At 41.7% G+C, this 14,414-nt stretch overlaps 1 protein-coding gene across 3 annotated transcripts in view; it reads left to right on the top strand.

The window, feature by feature from the left end:
- Window positions 1–10,438: 10,438 nt before the first annotated feature.
- The window catches only part of epha8 (eph receptor A8), a 118,544-nt gene continuing 114,568 nt past the window's right edge, over window positions 10,439–14,414 (top strand). For all 3 annotated transcript variants that reach the window (XM_071494222.1, XM_071494221.1, XM_071494224.1), the window contains exon 1: window positions 10,439–12,082. In XM_071494222.1, coding sequence (XP_071350323.1) covers window positions 11,995–12,082 — 88 coding nt within the window. In that variant the 5' untranslated portion in view covers window positions 10,439–11,994. The remainder of the gene's footprint in view (window positions 12,083–14,414) is intronic.

Here is a 14,414-nt window from a genome sequence, read left to right as displayed (position 1 = left end):
GAAAAAAGCCAATTATATAGGTAGTTACAGTCAGTTTAGTTTAATTTTTTTTTTTTTTTTTGATTTAAAGAAAAATCTTGTATATATGTGCAGCTTTACTGAAACTAGTTGGCATGTTATTGCAAATCATCCAGTTGGTTGTTTAATGGGGAGGGAGCCACATTTTGTGACATTGCTGTGGAGCTGAGTTTGTCAGCCCTCGGGGGCCTCTCAACAGCCTGGGGCCCCAAGCAGTTGCCTACATAACCTGTACACAAGCTGTTTCTCTGAGTATTATTTCATTATTACATATAGGAGGTCTATCTATCTATCTATCTATCTATCTGTATATATATATATATATATATATATATATATATATATATATATATATATAAATGAATAAGAGAATTTACTTTACTTAAACGTTGAATCAGCAGTACAAATGTTTCAGGCTGAGGTGTCTGGATTGCTACATAGGTTTTGAATAGTTGAGAAACACTGAAAATATAGTTAAGAAAAAAAACAAAAATTCTCAAGTACACATTGAAGAAGTAAGTGCCAGCACCTTGAAACATGAGCGATCACTCTATGACTAGTTAACAATGACTCTGCTTTTCAGAGGACACTTGAGTATTATCACCAAGGGCACAGTTCTGCCTTTGAGAATAAAACTTCTAAGTGGATTAAATTATTGATATGGTTGGCTGTGTACACAAGTATCACGGGCGTGTGATCATTTAAACTGCAGGACCTGTAATTTGTTGAGGCCAGCAGCGGCTTGTGTGTAGTAGGAGAAAAGAAAGCACAGAAGAAAAAAAAAAGATCATTGAAGCAGCAATCAGTAACATATGCAGGTAAATTCGACTGAATAATCAACGCTCATTACTCAGAGAATAACATACTAATCAGGCTGTGAGTCTGAGGGAACTGATTTCACAGCAGATTACACCACTTTGTGTAAATGTACTTTAGTGTCAAGGTTGTCCAGACAAGCAGCTCTGACAGCTTACTGTTGGATTCTGTTTGGTACTGGCTGCTCAAAGGAAGCACGTATTAGCAGCAGATGACTGCAGAAAGGTTTTAGCTGAAATGATGGCTCATTAAATCCCGTGGACATGAATGCTCCTAGAGGTGTAGAGGGGGTGACATGGTCAGGCTGAAGTAGTTGCCCATAAAAAGATTTGCTCAAGGGAAGCAACTTTGAAGAAACGATTTAAATCCTGCAATGAATATCCTGATTAGCATCAGCATTCATGAAAGCTGGTGAAAGGCCCTCTGAACAGACACAAGAAAGGCACTTTGTGAGCCCAGACAGCTGACTGTATCCATACAGCCTTTTCTGAAGTCCACTGGGAGCGCACTGTGAGTCACTTGTGGTCCTGTGTTCCCTTGTGGAAACTGACATTGATTTGCAGGCATTTTTGATTTCCATAGCTTCCAATATTACATAAACATAATCACAGTTTTAAAAGTCTGACACTGTGTAAATGTCTTAGTTGCAATGTGGAGATGTTGAAAGCAATTATTTCCTGGAACTGAACATAAAAAATGTTGAACATAATCCAGAGTTTTGCAACACGTTCCAGTTCTATTGCCGACTGTTCTTATCTGTCAATTAGGGATGTAAGAGTGTCTCTAATTTTGCAATATTATGATACTAAAATGTCTCAAGACAATTGTGGGACTGTGATGGTATCTGTCAGGACATTACGTGGTTATTTTGCTGCTATAGCTGTGTTCTACCGTCTCTCCTCCAGACTCCCATCATGCTTTGCAAGACAGACGCAACAAAGCAATGGCGGATGTAGTAACGTTACAAGAACATAGCCAAGAATCTGAAATTGAGATTTCAGATGCTCCATCGTCCATGTTTAGAGCTGAAGCGTGGCAGCATTTTGCAAAAGGGTGAAAAGGAAACTGACAAGCACAGGACAGCTTGCAAATACTACAGGATGGTAATCACCTACAATACAGGAAATACATCAAACGTGAAGCCATGTTGCACATCACCACACAGAAACATCTCCAACCCATTGTGAGAAAGAAGGTCCAGCAAGGCCAAAGGACTCTGAGAGAAATATTTGGGGCCCCACTTCACCATAAAGGTCCAAGAGCTGAAGAAATACCAAAATGAATCGGTGAATACTTAGCCAAAGACTTTTTCTGTGGTTGAGACTGATGGATTTCCAAGGTTAGTAAACAAGCTGGAGCCAAAGTACACAATTCCATCACAGCCACACTTAAGTTGCACAGTGCTACCACCTCTGTACAAAGAGACAAAAGCTAAAGTGAAAGAGACTCAGAAAAAATTACCAAGGTGAAAGATTCTTCTCAGAGTATATTATTTTTCTCAAGAACATCATTTATCTTCCAAAACTCTTTTTTTGTGGCTAGCAATTACCTCCATTCAGATATTTCAAAAACACAAATCCATTTAAGTAATTATGTCTCATTTAAGCTCAACAAAAAAACAGAAATCAACCACTATAAGGAGTTTTAACATATCTCTGCTAAATCCAGCTAATGTTTAGCCCCTATCTGTTATCAGTACAGATATAACTTTTTTTTTAAGAAACACCATAGCATCTAGATATGAAGGTGTCATCCCATTTCTCATACATCTCCATCAGACAGGCGTTATGAAAGGAGGACAGTCATCTCCCAACACCTATTTTAACCCCAATGCAGCTATCAAATAACCAAAAATCCCACACATTGATTTCATCACTTGATGCAGAAGAGGCATTTGACAAATTTAATTGGAAATTCATATTTGCAACATCACAAAAAAAAGTTTCATTTATTGACTGAATAGGGGCACTATATACATCACCAATAGTAACCACCACTACCACTGGGTTGATCTCACAAAATTTCACACTACACAGTGGGACCAAGGATGTCCTCTTTGTTGTATCCATTGAACCTCTTGCAGCTGCAATTCGGGAAAAATGGCAATATCAAAGGTATTCAGACACCCACCATGTAGCACAATTATTCTTTATGCAGATGATGCATTGTTACTCCTTCAGGACCCTCACCCAATTAACTCTCCAGATACCTAAGCCCCTTTTCCACTCATCAAAAAACCTGATAAGACCCAGGCACATCAGGCTTTTGTCAGAAATGGAGAAGGGTTCAATTGGTATTCACACCTGGGTCAAACGATTTATTGGTTCTGGCTCTGATTGACTCTGAAGGGCATTGATGTAAACACAAAACCTGGGTGAACCTACTAATTTTCGCCTCTTTTCCTGCTGAAACGTCTTTCGGAGCACACAGACACCTGTCACCTGTCCAGGTATGCTGACCACGGGGATAAAAGAGTAAGCTGCAGCTCTGAAAGTTTTAAAAGCCCAATCACCAATCAAAACATCTCATACAGAGGCTCAGACACTTAAACAGGCTTTTACCAGTTTGCAGGGTGGCTAGAAGCTCACTCTTCCTCCACCGGTTCTGCTCTAAGTACATTTGATCACGTCGCTCCTTGCAGTTGTGTGTGTCCTCAGACCGAACAGAAAGACGAACTCAACTGGCAGTGGAAAAGGAATTACCCACGTTTAAAAAAACTGGCTTATGCCCACTAATTTTGGTGGAAAAAAAGGTATTAGTTTCTATGTAAGGTCTCACAGCGGACAATTCATATCAGAGCATAAACCAAGGCATTAGATTGAAGGAACTTCCTGCAGAGCAAATTTCAGCTGTGCTGAAGGTTCCCGAGAGCCTCCACAAGTCTTAATTGGCGGGGAAGGGCCTTGGTAAGAGATGTGACCAAGAACCCAACATTTACTCTGGCTGAGCTGAGATCCTGTGTGGAGCTGGGAGAAATTTCCAGAAGGACAACCATCACTGCAGGACTCCCCCAATCTGGGATTTATGAAAGAGCGGCCAGATGGAAGCCTCTCCTCTTCCCAGTGGTGAAGCAGGGTGGTAGCATCATCATGCTATGGGTGTGCATTTCAGTGGCAGCGACAGGGAGACTGGTCTGGGTTGAAGGAAGGCTGAACGGATTGAAGTAGGCCTACAGAGATATCCTGAGCACAAAATGGCACTCAGGACCTCAGACTTCAAATAAAGCAATGACCATAGGCGCACAGCCAAACCATCACAGTTGTGACATGGGGACAACTCTGTTTAAGGTCCTGGGGTGGCCTAGCCAGAGATTTGACTTGAACCCAATCAAACGTCTCTCAAGACACTGAAAATGGTGTCCACTGATGGTCCCCATCCAACCTAACAGAGCTTGACAGGATCTGCAGAGAAGAATGGCAGAAAATTTCCCCATCCAGGCGACCAAAACTTGTTGTGTCATGCCCAAGAACAGTCAAGGCTGTAATCACAGCCAAAGGTGCTTCAACTAACTACAGAGGAAAAGGTCTGAACACTTTATTGTGACAATGTGATATTTCAGTTTTTCTTTTGATTTTATTAAATTGGCAGAAATGTCAAGAATTCTGTTTCCACTTTGTCGTGATGGATATCGACTCCAGATTGATGAAGGAAAAATGAATTAAAACAATTTTAGCAAAGGGGTCTTAATACTTTATGAATGTACTGTGTGTATACCACTTACCCTCATTCAGTGTCCCCTGTTGCATACCCACATGTCTGAATTTGTATTCTATTCCTCAGCTTGTTTTTGTCATTTGTCTTTGTCTTACTTTGTATATTTTCTTTTGACGATATTTCCCTGTAGTTGTCTGAGTTGAATTGCTTTACTGCACAATAAAAAAAAAAAAAAATGCCAAGAATAGCAAGTGGGTAGGCAGTGCCCATAAGAGTATGTGAGTGGAGTGGATAGTCAGGAGTTGTTGCTCCCTGCTTGAAACATTTGGTAAAAAAGTTCTGCACTGAGGTCACTTCATAGCATGTAGTGACTAACATTTAATTGTATAATAAAATGTAAGCACCATTTATAGCCAGAAGTAATGCATAAAGTTTATTGAAAGAATCAGATGGAAGCAAACACTAACAGATTTCCCATTGAGGCAGCACAAATTTAGGCAAAGACACATCACTCCTAAGAGTTAAATGTTTCGATTTTCAGTTGTGGTTATCCAAAGTGGTGTGACTGGTGTGACAGCAGCAAAGGAAAATTGGAGAAAGTTTTGGTTGTGATTGGCTGTATTTCTGGTACACGCACATGCAATTAGAGTGCAGACACACACACACACACACACACACACACACACACACACACACACACACACACAGACACACACACACAGAACTGGTGTGTGTTTTTACAGCAGATGTCTCTACTGTGGGTTGGATAAATGGTTGATTTGCTATTTGTGGCTAATAATCTGTGAGAATTGATTGCTGGATGAAATTGTGCTTTAGGTTGAAACTGAAAGCTTGTGAGATGCAGCAGTATTTTGGAATGAGACAAAACACAGAGGTGCAAAAAAAAAGGAAGAAAAACAGTCTTATTAAGTCTTTACGATACTACAAAACAAACGCAGGGAGAGCAGCTGTATACATGGTTTATATTGTGTCTGTGTCAGTGTAAGTGGATGTGACAACACATGCTGGAGCGTATGTATGGTCAGTGCATGGTCCATTTGTACAGTCTGTGATTTATGACAGCGTTGTTTGATGTTCGGTTGTGTGTTCCATATTTTCTGGCAAATATCAGACATGTGATACAGTGAATTGCCTGAGAGTTAATAATGTGTGTGTACACATGTTGTTGGATACAGCATGACATGTGTATTTGCAAATATGTGTACATGTGCACATGGGTAGGTGGTCCTTCCAGGTCTCTGTGTCGAGGGGCATCATCAGTCTGTGGTAATTAGATGCAGCATTTGCTTTAATGCAAGTGCATGGCTATGGAGAGAGTCGTACCACTGAATGACATGTCACAGCTGAGTGTTCTGGAGATGTCGGGGGGGCTTAAAATGTGACGCCCTGCATTCAGATGGTTACATTAGCAGACTGGTGACTGTCTAAAGCTCCTGTAGGTTTTCGCAGAACTGTAAGTGTCCTTTTTGTCTTCATTGCTTGACATTGTTTTTGAATCCCTATCTGGAATTTTGGTAAAGTCTGCAATATCAAATTCTGTATCTGTAAAAATGCTTTATTATCTTATTTTGCAGCCTGTAATGACTCAAACTTACTCAAAAAGCTCATCTCTGTGAGGCTACCTGGTAAATGCAGCACCTCTGACCCGGAGCTGTGTAAGCTGCAGCACCCTGATAAGAGTTCACTGACCTCTGTGTTGGAGGGGGAGGCAGAGAATTGGGGGCTGACATACAAAACAGATGAGAAGATGCAAAAAGGTCTTTACAGGAGATTTGAATGGTTTCAGATACTCAGTGTTTCTCTGTTGGTCGAGAGGAGAAGGAGGATTGAGCATGTGTCAGGACATCCGGGTGTCCAGGGGTCCAGGCTGGGGCAGGTACCCTGTACAATGGCATAGTAATATGGTAACTTAAGCATAATGTACTTTTCCACACCACTAATTTCATCACTTCATTTCATGCCGGATTCTTCCTTTTTTTTTTTTTTTTTAAAACAGAAATACTGTTTTCACTCATTAATTAATTCCAATTACTTCTACTTTGCTGCCCTTTTGATCGTTGTTAATTTACCATCAGTCATTATGCCCTTTGAGCTGCAGGAAGGCTTTTAATGTGACACATACTGTATGTGCACACAGCAGTGAGTTTAATTCTTGATAATTTCACAAAGAATGGAAAAAAAAACAGCAAAGAAGATGTAGAAGAGAGTGAATCCATCCATCAGGAGCCACAGAGGAGGAAACAGTGTAATGTCATTACAGACCCACAAAATCTGTAGAGGGAAAAAAGGTTGAGGTGGATGGATGGATCAACCAAACATCAGCGACTTCTACACAGAGCACATTTCGTATCCATTGTCTTAAAGGTCCCATATTTTACACTTCTGGTGTTTTATTTGAAATGTTGAAATCCATAAGAAGTTATATTTGTTGTTTTAATTACCAAAAACCTTCTCGATGTAGTTTTACATCTCCTCTCTTAGGTTTCTCTCTGAAGCTCTATTAACACCAGGTCAGAAGAGAAGCTCAAAACAGTCAGCCAATCAGAAGAGAGGCTAAGAGCCTGTGGACTGAGGCTCAGAGCCTCTCTTCTAATTGGCTGACTGTTTTGTGAATGATCAAAGAAAAATATTTTTTAGATTTAGAGAAACCAACGCTCAGAGAAACCAAATCCTTTGGTTGGATGGTGGGTTGGTTTCTGAATACAGGCTGTCTGCATTTCTCTGTGGACGGAGCGATTTGATACTTTCACAGTATTAATATAGAACCTAGACCTGCTTTATAATAAAAAATAAAAAAAACATGGAAATCTCACTTTATACAACATGGGACCTTTAAATACAATTTGTTTTTTAAAATTACAAAATAAAAACTAAAATAAGAGAAAAGTAGAAAATTGAGTCATATAATTAAACAAGTTAAAATTAAAAGTAAACATCAAAAAAAAGATCTGCTTTAGTGCGAAAGTTTCGACCTTGCAACAAATAAAAAAAAAAGCTCAGTAGGACAAACTAGAACTTATGACTCATGAATTATGAAGTGAATTAAAACAGTATTTCTGTTAAAAGACAGTGTGGTCAGTATGATCTGAGAATAGTGTAACATTAACCTGAATTCATCAAGGCAGCAGGTAAACAAGGAGGAAATGTAGACATCACACTAACAGCAAATATCATCATCAGCAAATACAAACAGGAGCACCAGAATGTACTTATAACACAGGGTAAAATAAATTAGAAATAAACACCTGTCTGGAATTTGAAATAAAAGCCCTGCCTCTGTTTCGGCCAATACAGTAAATTCTATCAAATAATTATAAAGTAAGTTAGAGGAAATGATGGGGAAATACTTTTGTGATAAAAAACAATCATCACGTTAATTGGTGATGATAAGAGCTGTCAGGTGAAATTACAGCTCTCAGTGTCATTCTATGGCTAGTTGGTTTACAGTTGAAATTAATTTACCTAAAATGAATTCACTGGCTTTGAAGTGACTTGATTACATTGAGGTGAAACGAGCGGAGCTGAACTGATCAAAGAATTAAAGTGAGAGCGGTGACAGAGTCAGTGACTGTGCTCTGAGCAGCTCTGTCACCACTGCGCTATATTTAGCCAACACACACCAACAAGCCCCACAACAGTAGGCGCGCGCTGACCCCCACCATCTGCTTGCTCTCGCACACACACTCGCACATAATACACACACACGCACTGCCCCGTACACTGACGCACACCTCAAGGTTTTAATACCAACTGCTCCTCATAGACCCCCCCCCCCACCCCAGGTAAACCCAGATGGGTGGACTTATTATCACAAGGTGGTCTTAGTCAGACACACACACTCACACATACAGGGGACTCCCTACTTTGTTGCCACGGCGATATAGTCGTTAGTAAATTTTCTCATTATGGCGGATGCATATACTGTATGAGTACACAACAACAAGGCTTCTGAAAGACTCACTGTGAGAGCAGAGAGCTATGGGGAGCCATTTTAATGAGCTTGCCTGTGTGTGTGTGTGTGTGTGTGTGTGTGTGTGTGTGAGTGTGTGTGTGGAGGTTTAGTCTGCGTATATAATAGCACATCCATCACACATTTCTCTCCCTCACACATGCTTCAGTTACGGTAAAAGGACAAAATGACCGAACAATATTGCTATTACTTCTCTTTGTGTCTGTATTCATATTCTGAGCTGCACCATTATTCTTGTAATACCTGAGCCTCAAGACACTCTTGGACTTTTTATTCTGAAATGTTCTCCCACCTCCGGTAGCCAGAAATGAGTGAGAATTTAACTTTGCTGCCTGAACTGAGATGTTACACTGATGTGTGTCAGCATAGAAAATCAATTACCGCAGATGTGAAAGGTGACTGAGACAGCAGCCAGTGTGAGTTTTCTGGGGATACACATCTATTTTCTGTTTCAATACAACACAGTAAAGCAGATCATGTTTTGGCTGTTAAAACACAGAACAAACATTTAGTGTCTCTGAGTAGCTCCAGGCAGTGCATTTTAATAGAATACCATTCTTACATATACGGGTGTTTTTCTAATATTCCTCTTGTTATACGAGTAATCGGAAAATATAGATTTCATTTCCGTGTTTGAACCCTTTCTTTGTCAGCCAGCTAACACAAATCCCTCTGGTCATGCATCAACATCAGACACTGACAGAAATCAGCGATTTCTCCCGTTGTGTTTAAGGGTTCAGAGAGTGTTCTCTCCTCTGGTCTTAAAAGATCGGAGCGTCAGGGTGAAGATGACAGTGTTGTTGTCCTCACAGGCGTGCAGCCTATTAGACAGGCAGACTGACAGTGCAGCCTAGTGGTAAAGTAACGGAGCCTCACACATGAACACACACTGCAGATTGGGGACAGAACAGACACACAGAGTAACCACGTCTGGCCGGATGTGATGCGTATCTGTCTGCGTTTCTGTGTTTGTTTTTCTATGTGTGTCTCGCCCGCTCCACTCTTTATCGGGACATTGCACGTAGGCACAAGGCTCCCCTATACATGCTGTGGAGGAAGCATTATCAATTCAAACAGAAACCCCTGTGTCTCTAGGCCTGTGGGGTGGAGGGGGGTGGGGGCGTGGGGGGGCTGGCAGGCGCAGCGCTGCTTGAATTTGGCCTGGACATTCATCTGAACTAACTCTCCATCTCCTTCACTCAGCAGGGCAGCTGCATATGCATGTATGTTCACACTCAAAATTCATGGCCAGTGTTTTGTATGATGTGTGGGACGCTGTTCTTCCCGCTGTGTGTGCGTGCAAGGCAAATGAAGCGGTGATGCTTCAGCGGCAGCCGTGTCGTGATGGCAGCCGAGCGGCGACAGTGTTGTGCTGCCGTGTCCTGTAAACTGAGCACGGCAGCAGAGCCGCCCCACCTCTGAGCCTCATCCTGTGAACATTAGACCACAGTTACAAGTTCCCTCCGTACCCAGGGAGTGGTGAAGGTAAACTATAAACCATTATACAGCAGAGGGAATATTGGAGCAATAATAACAATTATTTATGTAGCTTTGAAATTATTAAACATCTTTCACTATTCTAAATTACACTTTAAAAGCTTTGAACTTTAAACTACTTTCAAAAAAGTTCAAATAAAATCATTTTTTTTAGTGAGTTATTTATTTTTCTTCTTTTTATTATTATTAGTAGTAGTAGTAGTAACAGCAGGAATAATAGTAGACGTATTAGTAGATAGAACATACACTATTATTACCATTAGTAGTATTATTATAATTACTAACAATGTGTTTATTGTTATGATTATGATTATTATTATATCAGTTGTAGTTGTAGTAGTCACAGCACAAACTAAAGTATGAATAAATAGTGAGCATTATTATTATTATTATTATTATTATTATTATAGTGCTGTAGTGGTTTATTGTCACAGTAGTGGTAATAGTGGTAGTAGTACACTATTAATATTATTATATCATCACTAGTAGCAGTACCAACTAAGTGCAATTATTATTATTATTATTAATATTATTATCATCATTATTACTATTATGAGTAACATTAGTATTAGTAATGGTTATGGCAGTAGCTGGAGTAGTAATACAAAATAACTAGCAGTAGTTATAGTAGTAATTGTGGTAAGTATAGTATTAGTAGTAATAGTATATATTAATAGTCTGATGTCGGTTGGCATGGTGACCACTGTAACTGTGTGTTATAGTTGTACTCTAAGTTCATTGTTGACAGTGGAGACAGTGGCTGTAAAAACAGTCTGAGCAGCTGTTGTTGGAGTTTTGTCAACTGTATATTATTAGTTTTACATCAGTTTAACACCAGTAAACATGAATCTCACCTCATGAATACAAATGTGGCTCAACAGAGTTCTGGAGACGTGACACATGAGCAAAAATCTCATTTCCTATCAGCTTTGTGAACCACTGTGTGTGTGTGTGTGTGGGTGTGGGTGTGTGTGTGTGTTTGAGAGAGAGAGAGTAATGATTTTACTTCAACACAGCTCAGGTCACTGCAGTGGTGTGTGAAGGAAGTTGTGCGTGTGTGTGTCTGTGTTCGTGCATGCGTGTGTGTGTGTGTGTGTGTGTGTGTGTGTATTGTGTTGCAGTGTGACCAGACTGGAAAACCAATTGATTAGGACAGGTACTGTGATCTGGCACATTTGCAGTTCCCCAACATCACACCAATCAATACATGATCTTAGTCCTTGAATAACAGACACATGGTCTCACACACACACACACACACACACACACACACACACAGATGTAAGGTCACACTCTGCTGCACCTGGACATACTGTAGATAATAGCTTTATGATTCGATACAGTAGATCAATCACTGATCATTGTACCTGAGCCTCGCAGACATGCTGCTGTTTTCACTTCATCCCATCAGTCAGATATTTGCCACTGGGTAGGTGAGTGTGTGTGTGTGTGTGTGTGTGTGTGTGTGTGTGTGTGTGGGAGAAGAGCAAATGACAAATGAGGGTAAATAACAGGGGGGTGGGGTTTGTGGGGGCAGCTCTTGACCCACAGAGATAAACAGAAAGTGAGAGTTGGCCGGGCAGGTAGTACAGGAGGGTGTGGCAACGGAGGAGGCATTAAGTGTGCAGAGCCGGCGGATGCTGCACTCTTATTGGCTGTTGAGACTTTGACAGACGTGCTTGTCCCTCCCCCCCTCCGGCTGCCTGCCGAAAGTCTATGTATGTATGTGTGTGTGTGTGTGAGGGAGCCGGCAGACTGAAGCAGCCACAGAGGCAGGCTCTAACTCCAACCCAATGAGCTCGCAGTCCTCACACTCACACACACACACACACACTCACTCACTCACTCTCCTCAGTGCCGGCTCTCGCTCTCGCTTCAACCCTGGGACACAAGAGGGAGAAGAAGGAGAGGAGAGAGAGGCAGCGAGTGGCAGAGAGGGAGAGTGAGGGCGAGGGAGTAAGAGAGGAAAGAGGGAGAGAGAGGCAGAGGGAGACTGGTGGGGTGTAAGGGAGAACACCATGGCTTCAGATCCGGGGCTGGCTGCGATGCTGCTATGGACTATATCACTACAGGCTCTGGGCACGGCGGGAACTAACAGCAACGAAGGTAAGAGTGTGAGTGTGTGTGTGTGTGTGTGTGTGTGTGTGTGTGCTCATCTGAGAATAAATAATGCATCTCTGACAGCAGGGGTTGACTTCATACATGTGGAGCTCCTGGAGAACACACACACACACACACACACACACACACACACACACACACACACATCAACAACTGTAAACACACACTCACAGACACAGACAGCGTGTTTGTGTGTCATCACCCGGAGCATGACATCAAAGTTTGCTCTGCACAATAACTCAAGGAAATCTGGGTGATGTCGACGTGCGTGTGTGTGCGCACATGCGTGTGTGTGTGAACTTGTCTTGACATTGCTCATATTTTGCCCGGGTTGTGTGTCAGCTGCAGTGACAGCGCATGTGTCTGCTGTGAGGTTAGGTAGTGATGTGAAAGTGTGTGTGAAAGTGTGTGTCTACGCTGTTTCTTCATATGTGATCTGAACTGAACATCTTTATGGATTCCACTTGTGTATTTTCCATTTGAGCCTCCTAAACGATGTGTATGCGTGCATGTGTGTGAGTGTGTGTGTATGCGTGCGCGCGCACACTGCACACAGCTCCCCTAAGCCCAGCCTGGGTTTGTTTACCTCCATCCTCCTGTCCTTCATCTTTCCACCACGAGACGGAAAACTGTTGTTGTCACTTGTTCAACTAATGCCACACACACACGCCGCGAAGTCCCCCAGCGCCTCTCGATATGTGTGTGTGTCTGCTGGTGTCTGTGTGACAGGGTTCCTGACATAGGTCTGGTCTCTGGAGGCTGAGTGACAGCAGCAATTCGACTGTAAGGGCCCCATTCGCCCCTGACGTTCAGCTTCAGCTTCCCACTGCTGGGGAAAAAGCAGCAGCAGCAGCAGAGGAGCAGATAGTGGAGAACAGAGCCAGATCAGGGCTTTGGTTCAGGTGGGATCGCCTCCACAGTGGAGAGGTTAGGACAGCCACTTATCCTGTATTAAGCTCTGTAAAGTCGGGCTGCCTCGGGTCACACAGAGCGGGAGGCATGGACCTGACACACACACACACACACACACACACACACACACACACACACACACACACACACACAGAAGGTCTGTCCAGTTGAGCCATGCTCCTGCGTGTTGCCTCAGCGAGCGCCACATTTATAACCCACCATTAAAGGCCTGTATTATTTACATGTCAGATTTTATTCCCCCACTCACTGTTCCTGTAATTTTCACTCATTGACTTCCACGTGAAGTGCCCTCATCTTTTTCCTCTATCTCTTGTGTCTTTGCTGTTCAAATTCATTCAGCCTCTAATTTGCTAATGAATGATTCAGTGTCATGAGATAAATAAGGTGATGGAGTCACTTTATTTTTGTCCCCTCACCTGCTCCCCGCTCGCTGAATCCCTTCACCCTGGTCCCCGCTGAAGAGGCACACCTGAGTCACTCGCTTCAAACTTATGAGTTACACATAAACTGCTGCTAAAACGAGATCGCTGGCTCACCTGGTACAGCGCGTATCATAAAGGCTTAGTCCCACCCACAGCGGCCCGGGTTCGAGTCTCACCCGTGGTCCTTCGCTGCGTGACATCTCCTGTCTCTCTGTCTGTGACTATCAGGATAAATGCCCAAAAAGAACAATAATTAAAAGAAAAAGAATAGATCACAACAACAAAATATTATCTGCTATGCAAAACGTGTTGTTTAATTGTTCGTTTAAATTCCTGCTGTTTCGATGATATATGCTACATAGAAGGATCATAGGTAAATATGGATTTTTTTCCTAAAGGATCCACTTTTCCAAATGTTTGCCTTCATTTGAAAAGTTGACAGAGATAAAGATATAAGTGCCTTGACCATTAGGTTACAAGGGCCCCCAAGTGCTCTTAAATGTGGTAAATCATTTCCTAACATAAAGGAAACTATTTTCAGGGTATTTCAGGGTTGAAAATCCCCTTGAAGACTAAACTAAAATAAATTCATTTCAAAACAAAAGCAAACTAATTAATGTTGAAAATAGAATATATTCACAAATGGTGTTGAGCAGCACATTTATATGGTCACATGTGCTTGAAATGTGCAACAACAGTGCTGGAAAGTTATGGGCAGAAATGTTTTTCTCAGTATATTTATTTGTTCTGTCACGAGCTAAAAACCGTGCAGCCTGAAAAACTGAGAAACTGAAAAACGACTTCAATGCCAAAACTTCAATTAATGTGAATGAATCAGTTGGTTCACACCAGTTCATCGCGTAAAGACCTTCTCTCTCCATAAAAAACAGAGTCAGTCAGAGAGTTGTGAATGTAAATGAGACTTTTGCTCTTATCCCACACACTTATTAATCTAAATAAAC

The sequence above is a fragment of the Trachinotus anak genome, unplaced genomic scaffold (assembly GCF_046630095.1).
Source record: "Trachinotus anak isolate AG129_WGS33_773 ecotype Australia unplaced genomic scaffold, CSIRO_AGI_Tana_v1 ptg000013l, whole genome shotgun sequence".
Lineage (NCBI taxonomy): Eukaryota > Metazoa > Chordata > Actinopteri > Carangiformes > Carangidae > Trachinotus > Trachinotus anak.
The sequence above is the reverse complement of the archived record's forward strand: the minus strand, read 5'-3'. Positions and strand labels throughout refer to the sequence as shown.